The sequence below is a fragment of the Chionomys nivalis genome, chromosome 17 (assembly GCF_950005125.1).
Source record: "Chionomys nivalis chromosome 17, mChiNiv1.1, whole genome shotgun sequence".
NCBI classification, from domain to species: Eukaryota; Metazoa; Chordata; class Mammalia; order Rodentia; family Cricetidae; genus Chionomys; species Chionomys nivalis.
This window is the reverse complement of record NC_080102.1, coordinates 26,917,078-26,935,490: the sequence shown is the minus strand read 5'-3', so window position 1 is coordinate 26,935,490 and position 18,413 is coordinate 26,917,078. Positions and strand designations below refer to the sequence as shown.

The 18,413-nt window shown below is 43.5% G+C and overlaps 1 protein-coding gene across 3 annotated transcripts in view; it reads left to right on the top strand.

Annotated features, from left to right (window-relative positions):
• The window catches only part of Zfat (zinc finger and AT-hook domain containing), a 170,288-nt gene that overhangs the window by 140,143 nt on the left and 11,732 nt on the right, over positions 1–18,413 (top strand). For 2 of the 3 annotated variants that reach the window (XM_057792634.1, XM_057792635.1), the window contains exons 13-15: positions 6,963–7,081; positions 10,439–10,565; positions 13,078–13,208. In XM_057792634.1, the coding sequence (XP_057648617.1) occupies positions 6,963–7,081; positions 10,439–10,565; positions 13,078–13,208 (377 nt within the window). The remainder of the gene's footprint in view (positions 1–6,962; positions 7,082–10,438; positions 10,566–13,077; positions 13,209–18,413) is intronic. The other variant, XM_057792636.1, reaches the window with a different exon arrangement.

Here is an 18,413-nt window from a genome sequence, read left to right as displayed (position 1 = left end):
ACCCGTCTGGCTATCAGATGGAGGACTGCAAGCTGTGTTGTAGCCAGGGATACTCCCCCCTCCCCCGCCCCATCAGAACGAGGCATCACTTGCTGAGTTGCCTAGACCTGCATCTCCATGTAATACGAATGGATTGTCTGTATCCAGCAGCATCCGGTGACAGAGAAGATCAGGAATAGAAGAGCAGCTGAGACTCAGATCCTTTCAGAGCCATCCATCAGAGAGGTATTGGAGTGCAAGAGAGAACATGGGCCTTGCGTTTTCCTCAGGAGAAGTTTTATGGCTCTAGGAGCAGGATGGTGCAGCAGAAAGGGAGGATCTTGGCTCAAATCTGTTTTCTTCCCTTGAACCGTGCTGTCTTAGGCAAGTCACCTAGCCTGAACTTGCTGGACTTCTTAACTACTGAGAAACATCTGCCATGAGGGTGGAGAGGATTCTTTTCAGTGGCATCTGGCTCAAAACACTTTTGTTCTTGGATTTACTTTTCTTTTCTGAAGATATCTAAAACTTCTGGAACCATTGCTTGGGGCTTTCCCTTTCTGTGCTGTGGATGGGGCCCAAGGCCTTGCACGTGCTAGGCGAGCTCCTTACCACCGAGCTGTACCACTAGTCTCCATTGCCTTACCTTTTACGAGAGTTGTCATGTCCAGGAATCACAAGGGAGGTTGGATTTGACTTAGAGTCACCGTAAATAATGAGTGAGAAGCTGGGGCTTAGTTTTCACATCCTTCACACTCTTGGATTTGATTGGCAGAAAATAGATGTTCAGTATGGCTGGTGGGACAGGCCCTTGGATCTGATTGATGAGGCTATCACTGCTTTTAGGCTTTCATCACTGCTTTGTAAAAGCTGTGCTGAGCTTGAACTGTTTTATTCCTCAAGTTTTCTGTTAACTTTCTAAGGCTCTCTAATCAATTGGCATTTCCTAGCAGGGCCTGAGTTTCATATTTAAGCTTTGAAGATTGGTGCTTGATCATTATCTTTCATGTGTCTCCATCCCCACCCTACCACCACTCCCATTTTAAGGGCTGTTGAAGAAGCAGACACCTAAATATGTCTTCACTATTTTGGTACTATTTGGACATTAGACTTCTCCTAAGCATTACATGAAGCAGTTTATTTCCAGCTTGTAACATATATGCATCTCATTTGAAGGTAGATTTCTTTAAGTTCTCACTTGATCATCAGTACGGATTTGAAGTCTTCTCCTATACAAATGTATGTTTTGTGCTGTTTGAGAAAGATGTACCTGGAAGTCCCCTGACTCCTGCCCCTTCACCGATGCCAGATTAAAGTTTGCTCAAGGACTAGGTCAGCAGCCATAGGCACTGAAGTGTGTAAGGTGATTTGGTGCCAGGCTTTATGAAGTCATAGCTCCCTTCTAGGAGGCGTGTGATATGATTAAGTAGAGACTTAGCAAAGGTCTGTTCTGCACAAAGCACCCTATCAGATTTCTCTAGGTTCTCTGGAATGTACATAGGGTTAGGAGCCACACAGACCTTAACTGGGTTCTCTGCACATTATGGCCTTTGGAACAGGTGCTTATCTTCCCTGAACTTGATCTTGCTCAGAATCATCCCAGGGGAAGCTAATACCTGCCTCAACAGGAGTTGCAAAAATTAGCTCTTATTCTCTGATAGTTCCAGCTATTTTCTGACATGAAGTAAATGTTTGATGAATACCCGAAGCTACGATATTTGTCTACAGGTTTCCTTAAGCACATGTCTTTCAGCCTCTCCTGTGTGGGCAGCCCAGTCTCTGAAACTCAGTATTAAACTAGGTGATTTTATCGTGGACTCATTGGTATTCCTACCTGAGATGAAACCTGCTTATCTTTTGTTCAGTAGCATGGGGACTAGGCAGCTTTTTTTAGGGACCTGTGTTCTGATGGTGTGGCTAAAGAATTCTTCCCTTCCACATGAAAGCAAGGTCCTGGGAGGACCATCAGTTGCTTCTCACAGTGGCTGAGCCCTCTCTGGAGCCCCAGTTTGAGAGTCACTGAAGTGACAATAGATAATCACGACTAGAGAAGAAATGACAGGAGTATGTGAGGAAGGCTTCATTTTTGGCTTCTGCTGAAGTCTTTGTTATTTTGAACTACTGAATTAGAAAAATGTAAATCTGTATCCATGGGAGCACATGCATATCATATTATTCATGCTAATCTCAGGAAATAGTGTAACAGAAAATCCAGAAGCTCTTAAATAGCCTAAAAGTCATCAATTTAATTTTGGGACATGTTTAAAATGTCTAAAATCCAGACTCAATGAGTTACTGGTAGATGCTTCTAGTGGTGTGTTTACCAGGGACTTCTCATTAGAGTTCAGGATACCAGCCAGCTAATGATAAACTTCTCTTGTTTCCTCTGCTGTAGTTTCCCTTTGCTGTTTTTCTCAAGGATCCGAGGGAGGCTAGGGTTTGGCACAGGATCTGATAGCCGTGAGTCCTGTGACCAGGTGTGATCTAGCAGTACTTCAGGTCACTAGGGGTAAAACTTTCTTATTCAACAGAAAATGCGAATATCTGCAGGAACTCCTAGTCCATATTTAACTTACTCATCTTGTAAATTTAAACTATTCAGTATCTAAGTTCCTTAATGAAGCTGCTTCTGTGTAACAGATAAAGCTTGCCTGAAGATGGGAGTGCAGAGTTAAGCCCCTAGAGGCCAGGGAGTGGTGACACACAATTAGTTTATTATATGGGAGTTAATCCCCAAAAGAATGAATATAAAAGTAGAAATATGAGACATGGAAGTACGTTAATGTGACCATTAAAACATAACCATGAATTCCTCCTAGCTCCTCACATCTAGTAGAGTATATTTTACTTAATTTCTTTTATTCCATTTTTTAAAAAGAAGAAAACAAAACAAACTAATCTTTTTCATTTTACATACCAATCTCAGTTCTCACTCTCTCCCCTCCTCCCATTCCCTCCATCCACCCTTCAACCCCAACCCCCATCCCCTCTCAGAGAGGATAAGCACATTGCTTTGGGGAAGGTCCAAGGACAGGATGGTCCCTTCCTTATGAGCATTGGTAGAGGTAAAAGGTCTCTCTAATGGCTGCTGCACTGCTTCTCTGATCTCTCAGCTTTCCCCCTAATAGCTGACTCTGGGTTTTTATTATTAAGAACAATTAGAGTTCATGCTGCTCCAATCCCTGAATGCCTTGTACTAGTTTCTCAAAGCCACTATAGCAAATAACTTAAAACTGTGCAGGTTTGTTATCTTTCAGATGCAAAGGTCAGATACACAAACTAAGGCTCACTAAGCTGAAGTAGAGATGCTAACAAGTCCACAGGTGGTAGGGAAACATCTGCTTTCTGACCTTGTCCAGCTTCTAGAGGCTTTGCCATAACTTGGTTTGTGGTCCCTTCTCTTCAACCTTCGAACTCAAGGATGCTCAGTGGAGTTTTTCTCATATCGCATCATTATGATGACCCTCTCCTCTTTGTTCTTGTGAGGCTCCCTTCAATTATATTAGATACATTCCATGTCCCAGTATGATCTTCACTACAGAGTCCTTAATTGAATCACATCTGCAAAGTCCCTTTTAGATATGCATGTGTTCACATGTTCCAGCGGTTAGAATACCCATTTGGGGGATCCTATAGTCTGCATACTGTGCTGTATTCTTTCATGAGGATATGAGGATTGGTATCTTCACCTTAGTAGAAGAGAGTAAGTAAGTCTGCCAGACTCACACGATATGCCTGCCCGCCTCATGTTCCGTGCCCTTCCTAGACTCATGTTATTGAACATGAGATGGAATCTTCCTTAACATCAGGCACCACAAAGAAGGTTTTTAATGTCTGGAAAGCCTCTAAATGTCCAGCAGATTGGATTCTGTAAAGAGCAAGGCTGCCATGGTGAGCTTTTAAAGTTGCTTCTTAACCCCCTACCTTTTCTCTTGGTTAATGAGTCCAGGTGAGGAAATTGTGGTTGGCCCTTTGCAACTTTACTGAGCATTTAATGCCAGGGTTGAGAATAGCTCACCAAGCCTTCTATTGACCTTTACTGTGCACACTAAGAAATTAATTAATTGAAGTAGAAATTATTTCTCTCTGCTCTGATGTCAATTAAATGGCATAGTTATACATTCAGGTGAGATTACATAATTCTATTTGTTGTTCTTTAATTAAAGTTGGTATGGCAGAGGTTGAAGTTTTAATTAATGCTGGGCATTATCATATTAAGTTCAATTTAAACATAATCTGAGGTTGTTTTTCTCCCTGAATTAGTTTTCCCTAAAATAGTATTCTAGTTTCATTGTGAAGCTTTCATTTGACCTCAGGAAGTTTGCTGTTGGTTGTTGCTGTGTTTAACTCTTTCAGGGAAAAGCAGGGTTGGTCTAGCCATGAGCAAAGGTGGAAGGTCTTACTGAGGGCACTTTTTCAAGGATGATCATGGAGGAAGACAGCAGGTGGATGACTACTACCCGATTACAGGGAATGTGTGTCAGTCACCTTTTGTGGCTGTGATAAGCAACGCAGCCAAGAGCAGCTTCTAGAAGGAAGAGTTCATTTTGGCTTACAGTTCTAGAGGGAACATCCATAATGGCGGGGGAGGCATGGCAGCAGGTGGCTGAAGCAGCGAACTGAGACATCACAACCTCAACTACAGGCAGGAATCAGAAAAGTGGAAGCAGGACAAGGCTTTACCTTTGCATAGCCGCCCCCTATGATGTACTTGGTCCAGCAAGGCTTCACATCCTAAAAGTTCTGTAACCTCCCCAGACAGCACCACCAGCTGGGGGACAAAGTATTCAAATACCCAAGTCTGTGGGGACATTTCTCAATCAAGCCACCGAGGGTGGTTAAAAGAAAGTTTACTTATGCTCCTGGCTAAAAAAGAACAATGCATTTGGTCTTGTCTACAAAAGAGTAGTGCTTTTGAGATTCTGAAAACAAGCATTTACTTAAGAAGTTGCCTTATTTGTAGAATGTTTTGTAATTTAAGAATTTGATGTCCATTTCTTCCTGGTCTTTCTGATGGTGTCTAGTGTCACCAGCTTTGTTTCTCTTCTTTCTTGCTTCTGCTGTATTATTCTCTTAAACCTGCCCAGGATCAGGGAACTGAAGAGCAATGAAGGTGGAAAGGGACGTACTGTTAGCTTCCAGTTCTGCAATAGACAAGAAACTCCAGTTGTAGACCATATTCTGTGCAGATTCCACCCATATGGAGCTGGTTCAGGAGAGGGCATGCATGTGATGCATGTGACAGAGGAGGAGACTGGGTGATGCGGGCCCCTGAGATAACCCGGCTCTTAGAAAATTTATTCAGACAAACTCAGTATCAGGACAGAATTCCTTGAAATTAGCAGTAAATAAATGAATATGACAGCCTGAGACATACTTCTCAGTTCAGCTTCTGGCTGCTTAAATATAAGCATCCCTGTGATTCGCTCAACTCACAGAGGCATTGGAGAAATGGGGCACTTTTGGGCATCACTTGATGCTCATGTCAGGGATATAAAAATGATCACTTGTCAGGCTTCATGATTAAGAGTAAAGGTAAGAAACTGGTGCAGATATTTGAGTCAGAAAGATCTTGAGAGGAGAGTGAGGGTATCATTCTGTCCAGGATGAATTTGATTGGAATTATGGCCACCGTTGTTGTTTACTTCACAGAACTCAAGCTGGTTACAACCTTGGCTTAAGGCAAATACTACTTCATAGTCTGAAGTCTCCATTTAAAATGAGGTAATCATGCCAGTATTGTTAGGAAGTGAGCATACCTTATGTCTGAGGTGTTTGACATGCATACTCAGAGAGTCGATATGTGTTACTCTTCCTGCTATTGTTATTGTTATAGGAGGAAAACAGTGTCCATTGGGTTAATGACTGATCTGGACATGTGCTGTGGCAGTTATGGCATGAGGCAGGATTAAAAGAGCAAGCAAGATAGTATTAAGTGAACATTGTGACTTTCAAAGGCAAACAGAATGCAGAGAGAGTAGTTAAGGAGGCAGGGAAGAGCAGGCCTTCCATGAAGTTAATGTTGAGTTTCATTGCTCTCGGGAGATAGTCTAAGGGTGAGATTAGGGAACAAAGGCTATCATTGGGAAAACATGGGACAGGAGAAGGTGAGACTTGACAGCTCTGATGGAGGAAGGTCAGCAGGGGAACTTTGGTTGAGGGCATCCACTGCCTGGACCCAGCCTCATGTGGAGGCCCAATTATGGCCTGGAGAACTGGTCACTTAGCATGGGGACTGCACTTAGCCTATTCTGGCTAGACCTTGCATCTCCTGCTAAGAAATTGGTGGCCAGTCTCCAATTTAATGCTACTTCCGCTTTAATTTTAGTTTAAGTCTCTTCTGTGACCTTACTGTTTTGTTTTGTTTTTTTTCTACCTTGAGTTTTACATTATCCCAATTAAAGCATCTAAACACTGCCTGAAACATGTGCACAATTTAATTGGTTCAATAAACAGGGACACTTCAGGATGTGAACGGCTTTTTAATTTACTCTTTACTGGGAAACTCACGGGGGAATTTATGCTCGCTACTTAGCTTCTCTTGGAAAGGGTTTGAGAACTGAGCATCTGATTGTAAGTAAGCATTTGGGGCAAAGGAGATTGACAAATCAACCTCTGCTCTTTAGTGACTTAAAAAATATTCTTTGCAGATAACTACATGAAAGATTGATTTTAGCCGCAATCCAGTTGGCCAAGGGGATTATGTTGCTCGTTTCTCTCTGGCATTTAAGATATCAAACTGATATTAGGCTTTCTGCAAAAGCCTATTCAATAAATAAGAAAAGTGTATTAAGTTCCAGAATCTTTCCACTGAAAGCTGATATACCATTGCTGTTTTATTTCAGTGCTAAGGTAAGCTTGAGTGACTGTAGGTGCCGGACACAAAGTAAAGCACTTTGCTGATTCTTCCATGTTTGGACAGAAAGAGACAGCAACATGCCTACTTGCTGTAAACACTGCTGTTTTCCTGTCTCTGCTTGCAGGTGGTCTGAAGTGTCCTGTTTGCAACTTTGTGTATGGTACCAAATGGGAGTTCAATAGGCACTTGAAGAACAAACATGGCTTGAAGGTAGTGGAAATTGATGAAGACCCCAAATTGGAGGTAACACTTTAGGTGTGGTATGATCTCAACATGTTGAAACACATGTGGCAAGTCAGGTGAGCCCAGGTGCTGGGCACAGTCTGCCCTGGAGAGCACTGGATGTGTTCTTTGGAAATCTGCAGCCATTTCAGGTCATAGCTCTGGGTCCCTCTGAGTGAGATCTGTGCCACCTATGTGAATCTCATTCCAGTCTATTTGAGCTTTTCTGGGAGTGTTGTCTTTGCTTCTCCAGCTCACAAACCCTCATTTAAATGTTGCTCTCAACAGAGTAGAAGGCAAATGTTCTGTTGCTGTCTTCTCTGAGAGAACTGGAAAGACCTCCAGTCTTTATTTATTTTTTCCTGACTCCAGGTTCTTCTTTTCCTCTACCCAAAGCTCCTAGTCCTACCCACTGATTGTTTCCCTAGAAATTTGCATCTGTCACCATTCCCAGAGCCAACAGCTACCAGATGCCACTATCATGGACAGATTGCAGTCACTCAAGACAAGGCTTCTCAAGCTCAGCACTATTGATATTTGATATACATAATTCTTTGTTGTGGAGGATCTGTCTGGACCCTATAGGAAGTTTAGCAACATTTCTGGCATTTTCCTACCAGGTACCAATAACATCACCCTGCCTCTCTGGACCTCACTGAGACAGTCAGCTGTTTCCAGACACTGCCAAGGTTCATCCCTCTCTGGCAGTCACAGTCACCCCCAGCTGACTTGTGAACTCACGGGAGTAAGGTCTTTGAAAAAATTCATAGCACATAAAAATAATGAAACACTATGGCAGTGTAGAGATTACTTTGAAATATAAGGAAATCGTGGCTCTATAGAAGAATGTGTGCTTATGTAGCTCACCATGAACTTGGGAAGAATGGAATGATCATAGATGCAAAAAGGCTTTCAACAGAAAGCATTGTTCACCTGTTATACAACTTCAGTAGAGCTTAGTGGGTGCTCCTTAAGATGACAAAAATGTATGTGTCTTGGCCATAAGCCAGTGTCTTATTTCATTTGGAAATACTAGAGGGTTTCCACTAAAGTCAGAAACAAGTAACTATGGAAACAGTGTGTTGCTGGATACCTTAAGGCCAGAGACAAAGAACTGATGAGTGCTATAATCTGGTGGACTATGCCTAATTTCTGAAACTATTTCCTATGTGTGTTATAATTGAGCAAGTGTGGGAACATTCTGTGTATAAAGGGAACTGTGATTTTACTCTTGGAAGAAGATGTTACAATAAGCAGAGGCCAAAGCTAGATGGAGCCTTAGTGCCAACTTCGAGTCAAAGAATCACTAGGAATGCATGTGGCTTACTGTTGTTGTTATTATCATCATCTATATGATGAAAATCCCTAATTAAAACAAAAACTCAGAATCCTCAATGCTGTAAATTCTAAAAGCTTTTGATATCAGTATACCACCCACATGTGGAAAATTCCACATCTAGCCTCATTTGGAATACTTGTGGAGAAACAATGGTTCTCATTTGCTTCAAAGCCATCAGGGGTAGAGCCACAGCAAGATGGCACAGTGTGTAATTCATGCTCTGTATAAGCCTGGGGGTTTGAGTTTGATCCCTGGAACCCAGACAAAAATGGAAGGAAAGAACCAACTTTGCTAAATTGTCCTCTGACCTCAAAATGTACACTGTGGCCTTCACATCTACTTTACATCAGTAGATGGCACAACTGATCATGAGTTGATAATTGTTTAAATCAGGTGATTGAGTGACAGGTTTGAGATGACAAGACAGATACGTTTTTGTCATCTTACAATACCGCCCTCTTTACTTCTATATGTGTTTGAAACTTTTTATAAATTAAGACTTACAAGGGTAAAGTTTGGAGGGACAGAATTTGAACTTGTCTCTGTGTCTATGGCATTTGCCCTTGAGCCACTGTTAACTGTTGTAGCCTTAGTGTTCTCGCCATACAGTAGGCTGGCAGACTGAAAAGCTGACGGAGGGAACACCATGTACAGTGCTGGAGCTCGTGTGGCAGATAAGCCCTTTGTGGTGGTGTTGGTGATGGCATCCTCAGTGTCCCATCACCATAGGTGGTGCCATCATTAAACTCCTCAACTCCTAAGTTCACGCTACAGAAATTGTCGTCTAAAGAAACAGACATTGGAATACTGACTCCTGACAGGAAATCCTCCCATCTCAGTTAGTACTTCCAGCAGGTTCTAGAACTATTAACAGAGCTATGGCCCTCATGAAATAGTACACATGAAAATATGCCCTTGCCTCTCTAATTAGGCAGTTAAGCAGTAAGGAAGTTGGGCACAGTGTGGCCACCAGTAGAATAGCGAACACACTGACTTCCTGGTAGTTTGAGTTGTCACTTAGAAGAGGCATTACTGAATGTCATTGTTACCTGTGTTCCCCAGAAAAACAGCTCTTTCACAAGCTAAGGCCCCTGGGTCCAGAGTTGGCTGATATGCTGCTTAGTGCAATTCAGAAGGGGAAATGTTCTTCTTATTAATTTCTGCATTCATTGGATATTTACTAGGTGTCTCCTTCGTGTCAGGCAGGTATAATCTGAGTTTGGCCAGTTGGCTGTGGAAGGACAATTACTTGTTACCCTAATCTCTGTGTCAGTGGCTGATGGATATTGATAGAATATAATGTGGACTATTCTATAAATTTTGTCCAAAAACCACCTTTTGTTCTTTATGGGTGAGATTCATGGCCCACACCTTAAGCTATTGGCTGTGTTCCTTCTCAGAAAGAGATCTTTATCCTCATTCTGTGACTATATGCTTTCTCTGTTTCTCCCCTTGAGGGAGAAGATATCTTTGAACATCACTTCAGCCCCTCCTCCCCTCACATAGCCTGATATTGCTGAATATGCCCCTCTACATTCTATGTGTAATAAATTGATGGTCATGTCAATAGCTATGGTTCGGTGGGTTCCTACTGAATGGTAGGACCTGTGCGTACTTTACATGCTAAGGAACAGTGCATTTTCTCCCTACTTTCTCCCATGGCTGTTCCTTTGCCTCTGTTAGCTGCATGGCCAAAGACCTCAGTGTAAGGGACAGATAAAAGACAGTGTTAGGAGCAGTGGGAGGAGGCTATAGAAGCATATATTCAATTATGTTCATTATGAACAGTATGCTTCATTTTGTATCATGAGCATGGGGAGAAACAAGCTTCCACTCAAAGTAGCCTCTTGACATCTTGACCCTCGAGAGAAAATGTTTTCTCTGGGAAAAGGCATTTGTCGGAGCAGATAGCTTTTCAGGAGAGCTATGCCAGTGACCTGTGAAGCACTGTTCTCCTGTATGTGTTTATCTCATTCTGGAATTTGGGGGTTGCTGTTATTCTTTTGGAGGGATGCTGAGACAATGACGTTTTTATTTAGCCAGCAACAGAGACTCCTGAGGAGCCCTCCACCCAATACCTCTACATCACCGAAGCTGAAGAAGATGTTCAGGGGACACAGGCAGCAGTGGCCGCACTTCAAGACCTGAGATACACCTCTGAGAGTGGTGAGGGTGCCCCGACTTCCTTTCTCACTTCAGTGCTGCTCTTTCTATAGCAAACAAACTGGGATGTCTGTCTGTAAATTCTTCAGAATGAACCCAGCCATGGTGGGACTTATTTCCAAAGCAGTTTTTTGTGGGGACAACCTTGACATTCTCACTTAAAGGTGGCTGTCCACTGTATATAGTGATGAGAGTCCTCCATTTAGGTAGCAGAGTTGGAGTCTGGGTCTCCTGACTTTCCTCGGGCAGTTCCTACCACTGCCTCATGTTTCCTCATGGCCCTCTATTCCATGGGCATTATCCCAGGGTCCAGAGTGTCCAGGCAGGTGATAACAGTGGGTGACTGGAATGTGGTATACTGGTAGGTCACCCTAGGAAGACCAATATACATCTGTATGCTCAGGATCACTCATCTGTCTCCATTCTTCCCAGAAAGCCAGAACATATTTTTAAATCAAATGATAATTTTGAATTTTTTGATCAGTTTACAAACTGGACACTGACCTTGGAAGCCGTTTTCCCAAAACTCTGGGAATGCCAGCGCACATGCATCTCAGAGACTGAATCAAGCAAGCAGGATTAATGGGAAAGTATTGACAACAAATGGTAATGGGAGATACGAGGAGAAAACTGATCCTGTCCTGACTTGAAATCCTTCATTTCCAGTCTTTAGAAAGCTCCATCCAAACTCTCATGGGCATCCATTTCCAAACAGTTAACTGCTGGCACGCTGGAGGGAACCAGGGCCACATGTCTAGAGTCAAGGCCATGCTGCGAGGCAAGACTCCAGCACTGCGTCCCTATTTGAATTTGGGTTTCTGTTTTAGTGGTCAGTGATGTCTTCATCTCCCATGAGCATATACCCAGTTGTCCACCAGTGTGTTCCCACGGAGGGTCCATGAGCACATGCCTACTTACCTGCCAGTGTCTTTCTTTGGAGAGTCCATGAGCGTATCCCCATCTCCCCACTAGTGTTTATTTCCTTAAAGAGTCCATGAGCACATGCCCGTGTGCCCACCAGTGTCTTCCCACAGAACTTCAGATACTGTTCCATCTTTGTCACTCGACAGATTAGACCTCCCACTTTACATCCTGGCTGCCTAGTTGTCTTGCTTCTTGCCCCTAGGCTGTGTTGTCCAGGCTACATTCTGTGGGTATCAATATAGGCTGCGTTTCTCACGTGGGTTCCAGTTTAGCCTGGGTGCAGTCCCCTCATGGAACTCTTTTGCCTAGCTCACCCCCACCTTTAACCCTCAGATCGCTTGCCATCTATTAGAATCCCACCAAACTTATCTTTACTGTCCCCCTCACTGCCCTGCAATACCATGTGTTATGATGGCTTGCTTACACATGGGTCTCAGCAGCCTGTCAGCCCAGGAAGGATGAGTAGGGGGGTGGGATTATACTTTATCTGTATTCCCAGTGGGAACCATAGCTCCTGGCTGACTAATAGTTGGGCTGGATAATGATCAGGGAGGGAGGGAGTGGAGGAGGAATTAAAATCTAACCTCAGTGACTCACCAAAGTAAACATTTTAGTCTTTGGAATTTAGAGTGTTAGCTGCAAGGCACATCTGAGTCATCTCCAGGTACAGGTGTATTGTGGGAAAGGGCGAATGTTCTTGGTATATTGTGAATATATGTAGATCACTCCCTCCATCTCAGGCCATGTTGTACCTACTACACTGATCATGTCAAAGTCTCTTTCTCCAGTCTCTTATTGGTTGATTCATGTTGGCTCATGGCCTGCAAAAAGCTTGCCTGTGAGGGTGTACACATTGGCCGAGACTTCCTGACATGATGAAGCACAGAGACCAAACAGTAATTTCCATTGTCGTGAGTTAGTGATCTGGGTGAGGGTGTGCTCAGAAGGATTACAGATGGGCAGCAGATGGTGAGAGAGAGCAGGAAGGGTGTGCCAAGCTGCCGCCCTGATGGTGTGGGCCCCTGTCTTTTGACAAGATTAAAAGGAAAGCAGGCTTCAATTGGCTTGTAGTTTACAAGCTCACTGGCTGGATAAGTGAGACATTCTTGGGTGTTCTGCCTGCCACTTGGCATGCTTTCACTGCACATCTACGTGCCCTCCGGAGAAACCTTCTGCATTTGAACATGTCAGCTGGTAATCCTCAGTTCTGACACGGAGGGGCAGTTTGTGTAACCACATCAAGAGTCAGTTCATCTGAGCTTTAGTTCCATGTTTGTGACACCATCACATCGATGACCTGAGGCAAATCTCTGCCTTTTGTGCCCACGTGACTTAGACATCAAAGAAAACAACGAGTATCGTATCATCGTGCTTATGGGTCCAGGCAGGCCTTGAGAGGTTCTTATAGAAAATGTTTAATAAATTAAAAGGTATCAAACAAGTTATTTCTCTTGTCTGAGTAAGTGATTTCTGAGAACCCATGAACTATTTGGAGTAGGTGTCACTCCATAGTCTTCGCTAGGGCCCAGTTTGCGTTGAATGCTATTCAGTGCCGAGAACTTATTGATGTCCTGTTACTTCTTTCCCATAGGCGATCGACTTGACCCTACAGCTGTGAACATTCTGCAGCAGATCATTGAGCTGGGTTCGGAGACCCACGATGCCACTGCTGTGGCCTCAGTGGTTGCTATGGCGCCTGGGACAGTAACTGTTGTGAAGCAGGTGAGACTCCTCTGCCCAGAAGTATTTGTCTCGTCAAGCCACTGCTCATCTTCCCTGTTTTGTTTTCAGAACTTTGCCTTGCCTAGCGGAGAATTTGAAATGAAATTGGTCTTGTCTCCGTGGATTGTTATTGGGCTGTTTTTCAGTGACTCTGTTTGTGCAGATGTGTTGGAGAAGGGTTAGTATATTTTAGAAACACCGAGGAGACTCTCAATTTCTTTTTAGAGAATCATAGAATACAAGTAAGCATAATGAGACCCTACCAGGAAGGAAACTAGTAAATTAATAGGAAGTGTGGGGATAGCCAGAGATGCCCAGGAGGATTTCCTCACGGATTGTCCTTTTAAAAGAAACGTCATGGTGTTAGATCCATACAGGAGAGGAAGAAAATAATGAGTTTGGGAAGAAACGTTTTTCTATCAAGTTGTCAGTGCTTGATTCATTTCCTCCTCTGACCTCAGTAGTCTTCACCAGTCTGTTAGAATATACCACATGTGATAATCCAAGTTTCGTTCGTTTACTCATCCGTGTCTCTTTAGTACCTGCTTTAAGGTTTTAAAAAAGTTAAACTATGCTGTGGGACAATGGTCTGTACCCTGTCAATTGTATTTTAATGAAAGGCTGATTGGCCAGTAGCCAGGCAGGAAGTATAGGCAGGTGACCAGGCAGGAAGTAGAGGTGGAGCAAGGAGAACAGGGGAATTCTGGGAAGAGGAAGAAGTCAGTCTGCAGTCGTCACCCAGACAGACACAGAGCAAGCAAGATGTGACTGCCTTGCAAAAAAGGTACCAAGCCATGTGGCTAATGCAGACAAGAATTATGGGCTAATTTAAATTATAAGAGTTAATATGAAACCTGATATACTGGGCCAATCATTTTATAGTTAATGTAGACCTCTGTGTGATTTCTTTAGGACTTAATGACTGTGGGAACTGGGCAGAACAGAAATCTCAGTCAACAAAACTAGTTCACACAGCTATTTTAAAGGCAGAAAACAAAGCCAGTAAGCACACCAGAACCAGGAAACTATATACTTCAAGTTCATGAAGACAGTTTAAATGTAGATTATAAAGGTTTGCGTGGATATGTTCTTTTATCAGTCACTTGGTAGTTATTGAGTACTTGCTGTTAGTGAGTTTTGTGGTGCTGGAGTTCCAGGAAGGAGCCAGTGCCTGCCATCGAGGTGTGTACTCTCCATAGAAAGAAATCAGACAGGGATGAAGTGGCATGCTACGGGGAATGCGAAATGGTGAACAAACAGAGCCGGTGTTTACAGCATGGGGCTGAAGGCTCTTGGGACAAAGGGTTGTTGGGGGAAGATGTCTCTGAAATTTCAGGAGAAACTTCAAAGACTAGTGCTAGTCAAGCTTTACTGTGAAGTTAGTACTGAGAAATAAGAACGAAATGTGAGACATTTAACTTCAAGGGGGAAAAAAAGTTTTCTTTGCACCACCAAAAACGGTTCTTAGACTGGCTCTCCTGAATTATATGTCCTGTCTACCCACCTTTGAAGTTAAGAGTGGAGATCTCACTGTTGTTTCTACGACTATACTCAATGATTTCTCAGTGGATGAGGCAAAGCATGAAAAGTTCCTGCCATGAAAATCTCTGGGGCAATAGGAACTTTTGGTTTAACATGGATTTCTTGATCCTTAGACAAGACTTGCCCTGTAGTGGAGTATTTGAATTGGGTATCTGAAACTCTTACTCCACAGTGAAGTTTCCCTCCAGGCCTTGGACAGAAGTTGGATACTAGAAAGACAGATGCTGAAGTCTGCAGTGTCCTGATTGAAAACACACATCCCAGTAGGAATACTTGTCATTTGCTAGGTTGTAGACTCCAGGTTGTCTTCCGTATCTTCTGGTACTCCTCACTTGTGTCCTGAGATGTGGAATCTTTGGAATTTTGGAAAAGATCTGGTACTTACTGGAACAGTGTCTAACTAGGGCAGGAGTGGGAGGGCTTTGCTTGGTTCACACATGTGAATGTTAGAGAATTCAGAAGGTGTAACTTATTGTCATCTATATATTTTTTTATGAAGGATATTGATTGGCTGCTACTCAGGGATGTGGTTTATTGAGTGTCACAGCCAGTGCTGCCATACGTGAAGTTGTGAGCTTCTCTCCATCAGACTGGCAGTACCACAGAACACAAGGCAGATCAGCATCAGTGCGACCTGTGTAAGCAGGTACAGATGTTCACAGGAGGAGACAGTGGTACCCCTGGGGAGCCTTCTTTCATACTTCAAAAAGAGCTGCAAGTGGAACTGTGAACCTAATCATGAGGGACTCCATTTGGAAATGTTCCCAAGTGTGTGTGTGTGTGTGTGTATCACAGTCATCATCTCCTGTGCCTGCCTGAGCCTCCCTTTCAGTAACTGTAACACATAATGAATAGAAGAATAGGTAATGGATGGTCAGATAGACATTAATCCGCCCACACCTGTACCAAAGGAACTGAAGTATCTCAAGGTCTTGCAGGTGAGGGACCGACCTTGTCTCTGATTGAATTATCCCATCATTTACATTTAATTTGCTTGTTTTTATTGGGTGGGATTGATTCTTTTTCTTTCAGGAAATTGCTTGTGCTGATGAGACTTCTGAGCCGCTGATGGAGTCCTATAACCCCTGTTGGGAAGCAAGTTCTCACCCTCTCCTCATGAGAGGAGCGTAGGGCTTCAGTATTGACGACTTCCTCTTGCTGTAGTCCAAGCCACTACACAAAGAAATTGCCCAATAACAACTGAGTATTTTTGCTTGAACTGTTGGTTTCATGTTCTGACTCTCCAGTCACTGGTTAATCTGTACTGAAGAGAAAAAGCAATGGTGTGTTGTAAAAGCACATGAGGAACTATAACAATGAATTTTTAAATTGCTGTTACATACCATAATTTTATGTATTTTAAAACAGAATTGTCTGTTTTATGTGCATATTCTATAGGACCCAAGTGAATTCCAGGTTATTTTTTTATTGATTCATTTTTTATATGTGTGTATGGTATATGTTGGTGCATGTATGTGTTTGTGTACATGGCTGTGCCCATGCATGTACCTGTGGAGGCTAGAGGTTGATACTGAGTGTCCTCCTCTGTCACTCTACACCTGTTGAGAATGTGCCTCTCACTGAATCTGAATTCTATGCTTGGTTTGACTGGTTGAGCAGCTAGCCCCTGGGGTCCCCGGGGTCCCCCTCCCAGCACTGGGATGACAAGAATGCACTACCGTTTCCTGCTTGTTATGTGGCACTTATAAGGTGATATTTATTGTGGCTCCTGGTTTCAAAGGTTTCACTCTGTGCTGTTTTAGCCGCATCACTTGGGCCAGAAGTGTATGGTGAAGCAACGTTGCTCACCTGGTGGCACTTGAGACACAATACTAGAGAGAGAGGGGCTGGGGATCCAGATATTTCATTTCAGGACCTGCCTCCATGATCTTACTTCCTTCTGCAAGGCCCTGATTCCTGAAGGTTCTCCTTACCCCCTACCAGTGCCACCCTCCAGACAAAGTCTTCAGGGCGTGAGTCTTTGGAGACATTCTGAAGTATAGCAATAAGTAAAAGTGATGAATTCCCAGTTTTCAAGCTTGCTGAACCCACTGTCACCATCCATCTGGACTATGTGTGCGAAGAGAAGCTGTTCTGCTGAGGGACTTCCAAGTGCAGACCCTGGCCTGAGAGTCTGGTGCCTTGGAAGGTTCTTGCAGAGAGATTCCAGCCTGGATTCTTTCCCTGGCTCATGAAGCTGAGCCTGACCAGAGACTGTAGTCAAATAATGGACTGGGGCATATGGGAAAGGATTTAGATGCAGCTTCAAAGTCCATCTTTCTGAGCATTTTAAGGAAAACGTTCTCTTCTGTTTTATTATAATTATGTATCAGGCAGCCTGGCCAGAGAATCCTACAGGGTATAGAGGATACCTGCCAGCTGAAGTGCCTTAAAATGAAACATGGTGAGGCCTCTCCTCTTTCCTTGACCTCAGAACAAGCTAAGCAAGGTCCACTTTCTTTTCCTTTGTCGTCCCTTTAAGTGCAAATAACATGAAATAATGGAATTTGATGGTTTTGTTTGTGAAGGGCACTTTTTGACATATATTGGAAACAGTTTCCTCTGAGGGTCAAGGCAGCCAGGGCTAGTGATGAAAGATAAGGTCCCAGCAGGTCTGGCCCCTTTCCCCTTCCTTGGCTGGGTTGACTTCATGTTGGTGTGCCGTGTGTGACACAGCTAACAGCTGCTTAGTCCTCTTGCACTGTGAACAGTACCTTGGCATCTCAGGTGTCACTCACTGTCCTGTTATGGCTTCTGTCATTGTTGTGGTTCATCTAAGGGATTCTTCATAGAAGGTTAAGGAAACACGCATGTGTATATTTGTATGTTGTGTACATGTGTACTTGTGGACAGAGACCAGTGCATGTCACAGGGTCAGAGAGTAAGCAGTTGTGGGCTCAGAGGATCTAATGCTAGATGCTAAGTATAGCCTTAGGATTTCAGCAGCTGCCTCCAAGTCAAGTTTTTCTGTTATTGTTTAATCCCCAACTCTTCCATTTGCCTTATTGGCTTGGTTTGATATTTGAGACAGGGCTTCACTTCCTAGCCCTGACTGGTCAGGGACTTGTTCTGATCCTCCTGGCTCTCATTCTTTTGGTGTTTTGCATGCTCAGCTCTTCTGCTCCTTCGTGAGTAGAAAAATCTCCTCAGTGACTTCTTTCTCCCTCTTGCACCCATCATAGCCCCCTCTGTGACAGACTTCTCACCTCAGGTTCTGGGTTTTGTTGGTTGATCAGCTTTGGCTTCTGACGCGGGAACTTTGTCGTAAAATTGGCTTGCTCACAAATCCCTGCCAACTTTAGTTCTGTCAGGTCCCTAATATTCAAGCAGCTGCCTCTTCTTCACAGAGCATTTGTTCTGCTGTTGTTGATCTGTGGCCTTCAGCATGGAGATGCAGGGATTGGTGAACACACTCCATCTTACCCCTCTTGCCACTTAGTGCCACCTTTGTCCCCTGTAGACCCTCCTTAGCTCTCCCCAGCCTTTCAACCTTTTTCCTTTTCTTCTTCCTAAATGAAATTTCTTTCAGAGACTTCTGCCCCTGGCATAATGGCTGATGGCTGATATTCCAGATGACTTCCTCTCAAAGCTCTTTTATTACTTGCTGAGCCCTCTCATGCCTTGGTAGATGCTGAAAAGTGTTTCTTTGTGAAATCTTAGAAG